Source organism: Coregonus clupeaformis, chromosome 12, assembly GCF_020615455.1.
Source record: "Coregonus clupeaformis isolate EN_2021a chromosome 12, ASM2061545v1, whole genome shotgun sequence".
NCBI classification, from domain to species: Eukaryota; Metazoa; Chordata; class Actinopteri; order Salmoniformes; family Salmonidae; genus Coregonus; species Coregonus clupeaformis.
In genome coordinates, this window is record NC_059203.1 from 30,860,706 (window position 1) to 30,875,877 (window position 15,172).

At 45.8% G+C, this 15,172-nt stretch overlaps 1 protein-coding gene across 3 annotated transcripts in view; it reads right to left on the reverse strand.

Moving 5' to 3' along the window:
• The window catches only part of LOC121577764 (paxillin-like), a 56,820-nt gene that overhangs the window by 6,737 nt on the left and 34,911 nt on the right, over positions 1-15,172 (reverse strand). The window contains exons 1-6 of one of the 3 annotated variants that reach the window (XM_045224057.1): positions 11,150-11,207; positions 9,424-9,614; positions 9,079-9,164; positions 8,841-8,971; positions 8,450-8,645; positions 8,121-8,244 (exon numbers count right to left, since the gene is read on the reverse strand). In XM_045224057.1, coding sequence (XP_045079992.1) covers positions 8,121-8,244; positions 8,450-8,645; positions 8,841-8,937 — 417 coding nt within the window. In that variant the 5' untranslated portion in view covers positions 8,938-8,971; positions 9,079-9,164; positions 9,424-9,614; positions 11,150-11,207. Of the gene's footprint in view, positions 1-8,120; positions 8,245-8,449; positions 8,646-8,840; positions 8,972-9,078; positions 9,165-9,423; positions 9,615-11,116; positions 11,208-15,172 lie in introns of those variants that run through there. The other 2 variants (XM_045224056.1, XM_045224055.1) reach the window with 2 other exon arrangements.

Consider the following 15,172-nt stretch of genomic DNA (forward strand, 5'->3'; position numbering starts at 1 on the left):
TCCGGCCACCTCTCTGTACCTTGTCCACCACCGGTGAGGCCCCGGGTGCTGGGTGTTGCTTCCCCATACCCCCATGATGACAGACATGTCCGGGGTGCTGTGGAGCCAGAAACGAAAAACACCAGGAAGCACAGTCCTTCAAGCAAGGTCCCTTTGCATCAATAGGCAGATCGTGAAAGTCAAAGGGCACTCCACTCGACTCCATTCCACTCTTTTCCGAGGCAGTCCATTTCACACCTGCTAGGCTGCAGTATGTGAGCATGCTGGCTGATTGAACATGTAGCAAATGGCCATTCTTCTGAACGCAAAAACCTACACAATGTGCAAAACATAAACTAGAAAATCTAATGCAATACACAGGCGGACGTAAAATGCAAGCAGCAAAACCGACAGTCTTTGACTCTTGCAGTAATGTCACTGTAGAGAAGCAGCTCAAGTCCTGCTAATGTCCATAAAAGTAGCTCCTGAAACATGGTTCCACAGGCCTAGATAAACCCTCTCTACTCCACTTGCATGTTTTAGGTTTTCCCCCCTTCCACCCAAACATGTGCACAGAGAATGTGTGTTTGTGTGTGTACAAGGGAAACAAGAGAGGACCAACTACCTAGCCCTGGGGGACACCAGTAGTGAGACCACATCGTGCAGATACAGACCTTCTCCACATCACCTGGAAGAAGCGGTACTAGGTCCTCTCTTATTCTCCATTTACACCAAGTGTGTTTGTGTACATGTATGGTGATTCATTACCCCAAATAAGATTGATTTCTAGATTGAGTCTTCAGAAAATCACCTACTTGAGGAGGTCCTCTGTAGCAGGACCTTCTCTGCTAAATGGCATATATTATATACTAGGAGAGATACACTACATCACCAAAAGTATGTGGACACCTGCTTGGTGAACATCTAATTTCAAAATCATGGGCATTAATATGGAGTTGGTCCCCCCTTTGCTGCTATAACAGCCTCCACTCTTCTGGGTTTTCCACTAGATGTTGGAACATTGCTGCAGGGACTTGCTTCCATTCAGCCACAATAGCATTAGTGAGGTCGGGCACTGACGTGGGCGATTAGGCCTGGCTCGCAGTCGGCGTTCCAATTCAACCCAAAGGTGTTCGATGGGGTTGGGGCGGCAGGTAGCTTAGTGGTTAAGAGCGTTGTGCCAGTAACCGAAAGGTTGCTGGTTCTAATCCCCGAGCCTACTAGGTGAAAAATCTGTCGATGTGCCCTTGAGCAAGGCACTTAACCCTAATTGCTCCTGTAATTGCTCTGCTAAATGACTAAAATGTAAAATGTAAATGTCAGGGTTCTGTTCAGGCCAGTCAAGTTCTTCCACACCGAACTCGACAAACCATTTCTGTATGGACCTTGCTTTGTGCACAGGGAAATTGTCATGCTGAAACAGGAAAGGGCCTTCCACAAACTGATGCCACAAAGTTGGAAGCACAGAATAGTATGCTGTAGCATTAAGATTTCCCTTCACTGGAACTAAGGGGCCTAGCCCAAACCACGACAAACAGCCCCAGACCATTATTCCTCCTCCACCAAACTTTACAGTTGGCACTATGTAATCGGGCAGGTGGGGTTCTCCTGGCATCTGCCAAACCCAGATTCGTCCGTCGGACTGCCAGATGGTGAAGCGTGATTCATCACTCCAGAGAACGCGTTTCCACTACTCCAGAGTCCAATAGCGGCAAGATTTACACCACTCTAGCTGACGTTTGGCATTGCGCATGGTGATCTTAGGCTTGTGTGCGGCTGCTCGGCCATGGAAACCCATTTCATGAAGTTCCCGACGAACAGTTATTGTGTTGACGTTGCTTCCAGAGCAGTTTGGAACTCGGTAGTGAGTGTTGCAACCGAGGACAGACCATTTTTACTCGCTACACGCTTCTGTGGTTCCGTTCAGTGAGCTTGTGTGGTTCCGTTCAGTGAGCTTGTGTGGCCTACCACTTCGTGGCTGAGCCGTTGTTGCGCCTAGACGTTTCCACTTCACAATAACAGCACTTACAGTTGACCGGGGCAGCTCTAGCAGGGCAGAAAGCTGACGAACTGACGTGTTGGAAAGGTGGCATCCTATGACTATGCCATGTTGAAAGTCACTAAGCTCTTCAGTAACGTCATTCTACTGCCAATGTTTGTCTATGTAGATACCTCCGTACCTTCAGGCTCTCATCAGTCCCTACACCCAAACGAGGGCATTGCGTTCATCCACCTCTGGCCTGCTGGCCCCCCTACCTCTGCGGAAGCACAGTTCCCGCTCAGCCCAGTCAAAACTGTTCGCTGCTCTGGCACCCCAATGGTGGAACAAGCTCCCTCACGACGCCAGGACAGTGGAGTCACTGACCACCTTCCGGAGACACTTGAAACCCCACCTCTTTAAGGAATACCTGGGATAGGATAAACTAATCCTTCTACCCCCCCTTACCCCACCACAAAGAAACAATATATATATATATTGTAAAGTGGTTATCCCACTGGCTATAAGGTGAATGCACCAATTTGTAAGTCGCTCTGGATAAGAGCGTCTGCTAAATGACGTAAATGTAAATGTAATGTAATGTAGATTGCACGGCCGTATGCTCGATTTTATACACCTGTCAGCAACTGGTGTGGCTGAAATAGCCGAATCCACAAATTTGAAGGGGTGTCCACATACTTTTCTATATATAGTGTATAATCTAGCATATTTACACAGGAGGTGGCAAGCTACACACAGCTGTGCAGTGAAGGTTTGCATCACACTTGATTGTGCAAGTGACAAGCTCAAACGAATCCTCACAAAGCTATGCACACAGTCATAAATGCAAGTTGAGACATGCAATATAGCCGTAAACAAAGCACAGTTGAAATTTCAACATGGACCATGGAAGGCAGTCAACCCTCTTGACTTTTGCGCTGACTTTTATCCTTGTGCAGTTCACAATAGTCAACATTCTCCACAAGGCGTAAAACAAACACTCCATGCATCACATCTCAGGTAAAGCAAGACGGTAAAACTTTGATCAGATGCCCAATATATTCCTATATTATGTCCTTATGTGTCCTCCAGTGGAGGCTCGTGGTAGGAGCTATAGCAGGACGAGCTCATTGTAATGGCTGGAATGAAATAAATAAAACGGAGTCAAACATGTGGTTTCCATTTGTTTGATACCCTTCCATAAATTCCATTCCAGCCATTACAATGAGCCCATCCTCCTATAACTCCTCCCACCAGCCTCTTCTGGTGTCCTCATGTTGTGTTCACGTGAGCTGCTCTCCCAAAATAAGAGCCCATCTCAATCACTTCAACATGAAAATAGCACAGTGACATACTGTTAAAGAGCTAGATGGAACTTGAATGATGGTGGAAAAAGCCTGATCACAGCTTTCACCATTCTATTTCACTTCACTTATCAGTCTGGCTAAATCCAATAGATGGGTGTTTTGAATAAGAAGTGGGTGGGTTTAGGACAAAATAAGGCCGTCCTCTGATTGATTGAAGGTGATCCAATCGCTGACAAGTTCATTTTGAATAATGCTCCTCATTACAGACTCAAACAGTTTCAATGATGAGAAATCCCATACTGATAAGTGAAGTGAAAAAAGAATGGCGAATGCAGCGATCATACCGATTCCACCAGGCTAGAATGAGCAATCATCTGATAGAAAAGCCAATGGCACCATATCACAAATATACCACCACAATTGTATATTTGTGATAATTTAAGGATACACGGGGAAGAATATGTCACAGTGGGGATTTGGTCTCAAAACTTGGCCTAATAAAATAAAAAAACATTTGGTGCCTTAGAGCCCTCAGACTCTTGTGCGTGCCAGCTTATTTTGGAGAACGTTGTTGCGGATGGGTGGCCTGCTGGAAGAGAGCGTCGTACTTGGCCCGACACGGACAACTTCTCCACGGCCGAAGGCTGGTTCAGGGGCAGGTCCAGGTTGGTGTCTGGGGTACCTGGGCAAGTTGATGGGGTCAAACAGATGTCTATCCAGCTGGCCTCGGCAAGGGGAGTCATCGTCCCCTCGCGCCTGTCCAGAGGCGTGATGTGTCCTGGGTAAATCCCTTCCTCCCTAGTTCTTTACTCGTCTCCTGCAATGGCATAAAGCTCCTCTTTGTCCTGATGGGTCTCCTTGGCATGCTCCACTTCTCCCTCTGGTTGAGTCAACTCGAAGTACAGCAATCTGTTGAGGGAGTCCTCCAGCAAGGACTCCCGACATTTACACATTATCCCCAACTCAGTACATGCAGTAGTGTGCTCTGGGGGCTGAGCAGCAGGTGTGTTTGACTGGTTCTCCTTCGGTGGGGAAGATGGAGCAACGGGGGCTAAGGGAGGAAGGGTGTTCATTTTAGGAGTGGGACTCTTGGCAACCGGAAGAGGACTGGGGCTCTTGGCAACCGGAACAGGACTAGGCGTCTTGGCAACAGTTACAGGACTAGGCATCTTGGCAACAGTTACAGGACCAGGCGTCTTGGCAACAGTTACAGGACCAGGCGTCTTGGCAACAGTTACAGGACCAGGCGTCTTGGCAACAGTTACAGGACCAGGCGTCTTGGCAACAGTTACAGGACCAGGCGTCTTGGCAACAGTTACAGGACCAGGCGTCTTGGCAACAGTTACAGGACCAGGCGTCTTGGCAACAGTTACAGGACTAGGCGTCTTGGCAACAGTTACAGGACTAGGCGTCTTGGCAACAGTTACAGGACTAGGCGTCTTGACAACAGTTACAGGACTAGGCGTCTTGGCAACAGTTACAGGACTAGGCGTCTTGGCAACAGTAACGGGACTAGGGGTCTTGGCAAAAGTTACTGGATTACGCGTCTTGGTGGTTTTTGCATCCACTGCAGGACTGGGGGACTTTTCAACTGGAGCAACAGTAGGATTGAGGTTATTTGGCAAAGTATGGCTTGTGGTGCTATAGACCACAGTGAAGGACTATGTGGGAGGTCAGTGTAGTTCTCACGCTGGGATCAGTTTCTACTCCCAGCTGTGTGTGGATCTGGGTGTACTGGAGGCTCTGGGACAAGGCCAACAGAACGGAGGCTGAAGCTGCTGAGAAGGGGGGTGGAGAGGGTAGGGGCAGAGCAGGCATCTTCATCTATGTGGAGTTCTAAAGGAACAGGGTTACAGGAGGGGAACGTGTCACTGGGGGGCTCCAGCTGCAGATCCACAGGCCCAGTTGGGTCTCTGGTTACAACTACTGGGGCAGCAGACTGTCTAAGGAGGAGGGTTCTGATCCTTGACTGAGCAGTAGAGGTTCTATATTGACAGACAACTGAGAACCAGACTGGAGATGGAAGACAGTAATAATAGGAGACAAAAAAAATTAAAAATAAAAGGAGAAATGGTTTGAGGAGAGGTAGGAATGGGAAGTTACCACAGTGGCAGACATGCATCATGGCAAGTCAATCATGACCATTTCCACAAAGCCTTGTTAAAAGTGGCATAATATATCATAGTGATGAATATAGAAATAATTCACATTCCTCACTTACAAACCTCACAGTAGCTATGTTTCCATCCAAATTGGAGACATACTTTCATGCAAATATTCTAAAATCTGCATAAAGACAATATACGCATTTTCCCACCAGTGGTGTTTCGACCAAACTGACTTGTTGTGGATAAAAAGCAGCGTGTGACGACGTAGTGCTAATAAAATAATTAAAATAATCAAAAGGTACCTTTCCGCTTTCATGTACCGAATAAAAATCTAATGTGTGTTTCTATCACATTTTCAACTCATTGGTTAGTCACAAAAACTGTTGCGTTAAATAGCAAATGTGCCCACTCTGGTCTTGGCAGTGTGGGTAGGCTAGCCTACATGATGAGATTATTATTATAGAAAAGAGAGATATTTTTTTTGTCAAACAGCAGCCAAGGGTCAAATCATCATGTCACCAGAATAAGACCCTCAATATTTATTATAAAGGAACATCAAGCTCATCACTGTGCACTTTTCACCAACCTGTGAAGTTCATCATAATTCATCTGTAGCCCAATAAACTGCCTGATTTCCTGAGTCGTAGTGGGAGGACTACACAAATATCATCACGTGACTCCAAATGTACAGTGCATTCAGAAAGTATTCAGACCTCGACTTTCCCACATTTTGTAACGTTACGTATTAAATAAATGTTTTTCCTCAGTCTACACACAATACCCCATAATGAAGTGAAAATAGGTTTAGACATTTTTGCAACTGAAATACCTTATTTACATAGATATTCAGACCTTTTTGCTATGAGACTCAATATTGAGCTAAGGTGCATCCTTTTTCCATTGATCATCCTTGACATGTTTCCACAACTTGATTGGAGTCCATCTGTGGTAAATTCAATTGATTGGACATGATTTAGAAAAGGCACACACCTGTCTATATAAAGGTCCCACAGTTGACAGTGCATGTCAGAGCAAAAACCAAGCCATGAGGTCGAAGGAATTGTCCATAGAGCTCCGAGACAGGATTGTGTCGAAGCACAGATCTGGGGAAGGGTACCGAAAAATTTCTGCAGCATTGAAGGTCCCCAAGAACACAGTGGCCTCCATTATTCTTAACTTGAGGAAGTTTTTAACCAAGACTCTTCCTAGAGCTGGCAGCCCGGCCAAACTGAGCAATTGGGGGAGAAGGGCCTTGGTCAGGGAGGTGACCAAGAACCCGATTGTCACTCTGACAGAGCTCTAGAGTTCCTCTGTGGAGATGGGAGAACCTTCCAGAAGGACAACCATCTCTGCAGAAATCCACCAATCAGGCCTTTATGGTAGAGTGGCCAGACAGAAGCCACTCCTCAGTAAAAAGCACGACAGCCCGCTTGGAGTTTGCCAAAAGGCACCTAACGGACTCTCAGACCATGAGAAACAAGATTATGTGGTCTGATGAAACCAAGATTGAACTCTTTGGCCTGAATGCCAAGCGTCACGCCTGGAGGAAACCTGGCACCATCCTTACGGTGAAGCATGGTGTTGGCAGCAACATCCTGTGGGGATGTTTTTCAGTGGAAGGGACTGGGAGACTAGTCAGGATCGAGGGAAAGATGAACGGAGCAAAGTACAGAGAGATCCTTGATGAAAACCTGCTCCAGAGCGCTCAGGACCTCAGACTGGGGTGAAGGTTCACCTTCCAATAGGACAACGACCCTAAGCACACAGCGACGCTCCCCATCCAACCTGAATACATTTGCAAAAAATACAAATGTTTTTGCTTTGTCATTATGGGGTACTATGTGTAGATTGATGAGGGTAAAAAACTATTAAATCCATTTTAGAATAAGGCTGTAACGTTACAAAATGTGGAAAAGTCAAGGGGTCTGAATACTTTCCGAATGCACTTTACTTCGGTATGATGCTATTCTATCAATATTTGCGCATAAAGGTGTTTCCACCACCATTTCTCGCATAATACATTTTACAGACACAAAAAGATCCCACTTTGTGAAGCGTATTTTGTTTTGTCGACATTTGGAAAGTTTACAGACAAAATTAGCAGTTTCCATCACGCCTGTCATTTAAAAAAAATATCCGACATGTACTTCACTCACATAAAAAGGTTGGAAACCTGGGTATTACAATAACTTGTTGTATTGTGGGATCGATAAGGTAAATGATAGTAACTGCCCGACCCAATGTACATTACATTCTAGACCACAGGATTCTACCTGTGTGAAGAACCCCCACATCAATGCCAAAAATAAATATACATTTACAACCTACCTTTTTAAAGCAACCTCAGTTGACTTTCCACCACCCGGTTTCTAATCAATATATTTATTTGAATGCACATTTCACCCTAAGTTACTTCACCCAATCTGTACCTGCATAGTACTCTTTCTCATCTTTCACCCCACCCACCCTGACACCCACCCCCCATCCATCCATCCTAGATATTTTGTGTGCATGTATTGATATGTAGGCTGTGTGTGCCGTTTGAACATTTATGTAGTTCTGTCCTTGAGCTGTTCTTGTCTATTGATGTTCTGAATAATGCATGTTTTATGTTTTCTGTGGACCACAGGAAGAGTAGCTGCTGCTTTCGCAACAGCTAATGGGGATCCTAAAAAAATACCAAATACCACACTCACCGGTCTCTTTCTCATCCACCCACCCTCGTAACAATCTTTCTGTAAAACTCACGTTGCTCTGGACTTTGAAGTCGGACAGCGAGGCCATGAGCTCGTCAAGCTCCCGCGTGGCGGAGGAGGCTGAGATTCTGGCCTGCAGCTGGGAGGGCGTCTCCTCCTCCACCAATGGGGTAGGGCTAGAGATCAAATAAACAAACATTAGGTCATAATAATGAGCGTAAAATGACCAAAGTCAAACATGAAAAACACAAAAGGACATAGCACGATCTGTGAGTAAGATTAAACGGTCTTCCGGAACTTGAGGTGCAGTGCCATTGCTTTGCGGTCAATTGTCCCCCATTTATGGTGATGGCAACGTTTTTGACCAGCTCTAATCCTTACATGGGAGAGGGCACAGAACTTTCTAGCTTGTCCAGGAGGCTCTTGGCGCTGGGGCGCACGTCTTCGATGACCCTGGTGGCCACACTGCGTTTGGGCTTCTCCATGGTGGGGCGAGGCACCTTGCCGGCCCCCAAAACCCCGTTCGCCTGCACATAATGGGTGGTGCTGCTGGAGGGGAGGGGCGGGGCTGACTCTTCTGCAACACAGGAGGATAAAAATAAACATTTACATATTGCCAGGTTTCAACAACTGCAACGGTCAAAAGACAGTGACTGTTAAATGCTTTTATGTACCAAATAGGGTTTTCTACGTGTGGGCCCTGGTCAAAAGCAGTGCACTATAATAGGGAATAGGGTGCCATTTGGGATGCACACATAATGGTGTAGCGTACCCTCAGTGGGAAAGGAGGGCGTGTTGTGCTGCACGGCGTTGAGCTCTAAAAGCAGCCGGTCCAGCTCCGACAGGTTGCAGCCCAGGGAGGAGCTCATGGCAGCCTCCGTACTCTTCTGCTTGTTGGGGAAGCTGCAAGAACCAACAGAGAGAGACACACATCAGTAACAGACATATGATGTTAATTTTGTCCTGTGTAGCTACATACAAAGTGTATTGTTAATGATGATCATTATTACCTGTAGACGTGGTCCTCTTCGCTTCGGGGTAAGGGGGGGCTACTGCTGTCCCTGGACCACAAGCTTTTCTGTGCAGGGCTGTAGGACTAAGAAAGGATAGGTCCATCTTTAGAAGTGTAGTAGGAGTGTTCTAGATGGGTAATGTGGTAAATGGGTGTATGTCAGGGGTGTACAACTTTATTCTCAATGTGTCATGTGGGCACAGGCTTTTGCTCAACCAATCATAGTCTTCACCAAGCCTTTATTAGTTGAATCAGATCTGTTACAAACTTGAGCAAAAGCCTGAACCCACACCAGCCTTGTGCGTGTGTATGGGAACACAAATATGTATATATGTGTATGTACCTGTGTGGACAAGGGGGTGGAATCTAGGGGGTCAAGCAAGGTTCCGTTCAGGGCCTCAGCAGAGGGAGGTGGTGGTACAGGGGGAGGGGCCTGTCCTCCCGTGGGGAAAGAGTAGGGCGACTCGTCCGGCGGAAACACTGGCCGCTTGGAGATGTGGGAGGTCGTCGACTCCAAGTCCGCCAGCAAAGCATCTAGGAATATAAGAGTAAGACCCTTTTAATATTTATTCCTATCCTGGTAGACTGATGTATCTGGCCTGGTAGACTGATGTATCTGGCCTGGTAGACTGATGTATCTGGCCTGGTAGACTGATGTATCTGGCCTGGTAGACTGATGTATCTGGCCTGGTAGACTGATGTATCTGGCCTGGTAGACTGATGTATCTGGCCTGGTAGACTGATGTATCTGGCCTGGTAGACTGATGTATCTGGCCTTATAAATCAAAAGCAGAGCTGTCAAAAGTTGACCTGGTGTAAACAGAAAATCACTGACAAGATTGACAACCTGAACATAGGGCAATCACCTTGCTTATTTGATTGCATCTCTCAAGGAGAAGTTTTAATTTTAAAAAGTAGGTTATTCCTAGACTTCTCATCATCTCATGTATTACAATGACGGACAACACAAGCCCGCCACTAGTCTACTGTAATTTCAAACAAATTTGTTGTGCAGGTTTATTTTATATTATCATGGTATGACCTGTGATCCCATCATCATCCTTGTCAACATCCTCCTCCTAGTCATCAATAAGTACCCTTGACAGCTTGATGTTCAGGCACTTTCCCAACATGTCCAAACACAGCCAGATGTAACATTTTGACATTTTAGGAGGTGCAGCAGGGTAGTAATTCACTTCACTGAATCATCTGCACTGTCACCACACCTTTGGTTACTCGTTTACCCTGCTGTACACTGCTCTATTGCTCCCAGAGTTTCACTGTTAATTGGTGTGAAGTAGACCGCAGCGAGACATAAAAGCTTTGGTAACACTTTACAGTAAAATGTATAATTTTTAAACTATGTATATACACTATTAGTAAGCGGTTTATAAAATGTGCCTAATTAGAAACCCTTAAAAATCATTTTAAGTACGTATACTTTAATCTATGGAGTTAGTCTACTAAAGCTTTCTCTGGCCAGGTTGTAATCACTCACTGTCAACCAATTGTTGCTTTCCACCTTTGATACAAGTGGTAAAGCTAGATCATGTTCTTCCCATAAGAAACACCCAACCCCAATTTCCCACTCTAAATGCAGCCATTCTATCTGGGTAAACAAAACGGCTAGCCAGTTAGCCACCCAGTTGGTGGGCAAGAAGAGAACGAGGAAGGTGACATCATCTACACCTAAATCTATATGAACCACCATTTCTGTTACACACCCATGTTCCTTATACTGAGATGACTTCTCTTAAGCTCTTAAGTAGTTGCCTCTGATTTCACAAGTGTGTGAAACTGTGTTCAATAAAGACCCTCTCCTGCACTACGAATACATTCCCTACTCTACTCTCCAATGGACTTGACTTCAGTCATCAATATTAAACAGAAAAACAAACAAGCACAATCCATAAATGAACTGTGAACGACGTATGTACGCACCTACACTTCAAGAAGTCAAGAATACAGTCACACTAAACATAACTGATGATGACAAAAGGTGAGAAATACAGGAAACATTAGTGGAAACAACATACCCGAGGCGATAAAGAAGACTAGTACATACACACCCCGGGAGGACGAAGAGAGGAATGCAAAGGAAGACTGTGGAAGAGAGCAACCCAAACACACTGGCTGACAGGCAGGAACTGCCACCCTTAACACCAGAGACTAGTAATGAGAGACTGAGATGGGAGGAAGGAGGAGGAAAGGGCAGGAGGGGAGGCGTCACTTTTGGTGGCAGCGGGAGGATTAGGTTTACCCCTAGCTATGCCAATTTGAAGTTTCAGTCTTCTTGGCTCTCTGAAGGCTGAGGTAAGAGTTTGTTCACACTCACACGACTGCTGCAAAGAACGGTTTACAAACTAGGCAAGTAGAGCCAACACATTACAAGAAAGCCTGAGAAAAACATGAAAAAGTTGTGTCAGTGAGAGGGAAAGTTGTGAAAGAGGGAGGGTGGAGGGGAGGGTAGAAAAGAAAGAGACCATATCAGAGTGCCATGCACATAGAGGGAGTGGTGTGAGAGTGGTAATTAAATTAACCCTTCCTTCACCTGGGCTGCTGTTCTGTCGGTCTCAAGGTTCATTCCAAGTGTGCTTGAGTTCAGTGACCAAGTAATTTAATGACATAACACACTCCCTCATCGGTATGGAGTGGCTGAGATGGAGTATCCCATGGCCCAAGGAATCATGGATACCAAAAGACAGACAATGGTGACAGCTGGGCTGGGCACTGGATCCACTTTGGCTGGAGTTGGCGTTAGCATCATTAGCATGCTGGATAACGACAGGGCTACCGAAGCAGAGGGGTTTGCTGACTGACTCCGAGACACTGTAAACATTCCAGTGGATTTGATTCTGGATACAGCAGAGCCAGGTGTTTATTCAACTACAGCTAGATACTCTCTTTTAGGGGAAATATATAGCAGCCTAACAACCAACCAACTGCCCAAAGGTTGAGGGAAAAGTAAAAAACCTCAGCATCCAAAGTCAGTCTTCATGCCGGACAACAGCAATGCTCAAAATATCAATTTCCGTTTGATTTCCAGCAGAAGGCGTTTCAACAATGTTTTTGTGGGGAAGGTTCTGTACTAGTACACCTACCAGCAAAGACGCAGAGTCTCTTTAGGTTAAGGCCAGCCTCCAGTTATTATTTCTGGTAGTTCTGAGGCCTCAGAACATGAAGGAAACAGATTGCAACGGGTTGTGCAATAAGGAGGCTGGGGTTTTGACATTTCTTGTTGTAGACCTAAGCATTCGTGTGGAGGCCTATAAAAGTGTCAGTCCTCTGTGCCAAAGGGGTGAGGAGAACATTTTACATTTGAGTCATTTAGCAGACGCTCTTATCTAGAGCGACTTACAGTAGTGAGTGCATACATTTTCATACTTTTTTTCCATACTGGTCCCCTATGGGAATCAAATCAGTTGCAAGCGCCATGCTCTATCAACTGAGCCACACGGGAATATGCAATGACACATCAGCTCATAGCCAGCCATTCACATGCTCTGCTCCAATATCCAAACTCAAATACCATTCAGAATGAAGCAACATATTGGGAATGCATTCGAAGGGGTGTGCTAGTGTGCATATTGGAACTTGACTGTGCACTCTTGCCTGTTACTAGGCCATCCAGTGGTCGGGAGGGAACTGCAGTAGAAGTTAAAAGTACCCTGAATGAGGGAGAGGCAGTGTCCGAATACCCATACTAGCGTACTACATACTTAAACTGCACACTAAGTACTCTTCGTCGCATACTATTTAGCATGTACAGTTTAGTAAAAAGTATGCAGTATGCCACAGCCGCAACACAGTAGCAGCTCCTGACTGGCTCAGTAGGTAGGGCAGGGCCGAGTGCCGGTGGATTTCTCAAAATTCAACAGACATGAATCGCATTAACCAGCCTGATAATAGCTCATTTCTAATTCAATTAATTTCTCTAAACTGAATAGAATAGGCCTACTCAGGCTGGTTAGAGGCAGATATTACATATACCCTAGCCCATCTATCCTATTTAAGGACCGAAGACAGAAACAGATAATTTGGTTCCAGTTAAACATATTTATTAGTGAAACCAAAGTGCTGTAACATATACAAACTAATTCACATAGACTAGTAGGCTACACACAAACCTTTCAAATGTTCAATTAAAACGCTATTGCACAGAAAAACGTGGACAGTCGGGTGCATCGCAAATTCTGCTGGACAGCAACATAATAAACTAAAGCACTGATCATTGGGAAGGAGATCAGAATGACTGCTAAGGCTTGATCCATAAATTAAATAGGTAGCCTAGCCTACAAACCTAAAATAATCCACACATATGCGCCTGGTGGGTGAAGAGATATTTGCACAACAATGTTTGTTTGTGCTGCCTGCTAGCTGTGATCAAAACCACCATTTGTGAATGTGTTGAGTAAATTAAATTGTGAAATTTGCCCACCAAAGGATATAAAATCAGCTGTAACACACATAACATTGTAAATTATACACTAAGCATGCATTTTCCATGTAATAGGCTACCAATTGGATTATGGTATCTTAACATTATGATTCTCATATACACTGCTCAAACAAATAAAGGGAACACTAAAATAACACATCCTAGATCTGAATGAATGAAATAATCTTATTAAATACTTTTTTCTTTACATAGTTGAATGTGCTGACAACAAAATCACACAAAAATTATCAATGGAAATCAAATTTATCAACCCATGGAGGTCTGGATTTGGAGTCACCCTCAAAGTTAAAGTGGAAAACCACACTACAGGCAGATCCAACTTTGATGTAATGTCCTTAAAACAAGTCAAAATGAGGCTCAGTAGTGTGGGTGGCCTCCACGTGCCTGTATGACCTCCCTACAACGCCTGGGCATGCTCCTGATGAGGTGGCAGATGGTCTCCTGAGGGATCTCCTCCCAGACCTGGACTAAAGCATCCGCCAACTCCTGGACAGTCTGTGGTGCAACGTGGCGTTGGTGGATGGAGCGAGACATGATGTCCCAGATGTGCTCAATTGGATTCAGGTCTGGGGGACGGGCGGGCCAGTCCATAGCATCAATGCCTTCCTCTTGCAGGAACTGCTGACACACTCCAGCCACATGAGGTCTAGCATTGTCTTGCATTAGGAGGAACCCAGGGCCAACCGCACCAGCATATGGTCTCACAAGGGGTCTGAGGATCTCATCTCGGTACCTAATGGCAGTCAGGCTACCTCTGGCGAGCAAATGGAGGGCTGTGCGGCCCCCAAAAGAAATGCCACCCCACACCATGACTCACCCACAGCCAAACCGGTCATGCTGGAGGATGTTGAAGGCAGCAGAACGTTCTCCACGGCGTCTCCAGACTCTGTCACGTGCTCAGTGTGAACCTGCGTTCATCTGTGAAGAGCACAGGGTGCCAGTGGTGAATTTGCCAATCTTGGTGTTCTCTGGCAAATGCCAAACGTCCTGCACGGTGTTGGGCTGTAAGCACAACCCCCACCTGTGGACGTCGGGCCCTCATACCACCCTCATGGAGTCTGTTTCTGACCGTTTGAGCAGACACATGCACATTTGTGGCCTGCTGGAGGTCATTTTGCAGGGCTCTGGCAGTGCTCCTCCTGCTCCTCCTTGCACAAAGGCGGAGGTAGCAGTCCTGCTGCTGGGTTGTTGCCCTCCTACGGCCTCCTCCACGTCTCCTGATGTACTGGCCTGTCTCCTGGTAGCGCCTCCATGCTCTGGACACTACGCTGACAGACACAGCAAACTTTCTTGCCACAGCTCGCATTCATGTGGCATCCTGGATGAGCTGCACTACCTGAGCCACTTGTGTGGGTTGTAGACTCCGTCTCATGCTACCACTAGAGTGAAAGCACCGCCAGCATTCAAAAGTAACCAAAACATCAGCCAGGAAGCATAGGAACTGAGAAGTGGTCTGTGGTCACCACCTGCAAAACCAGTCCTTTATTGGGGGTGTCTTGCTAATTGCCTATAATTTCCACCTGTTGTCTATTCCATTTGCACAACAGCATGTGAAATGTATTGTCAATCAGTGTTGCTTCCTAAGTGGACAGTTTGATTTCACAGAAGTGTGATTGACTTGGAGTTACATTGT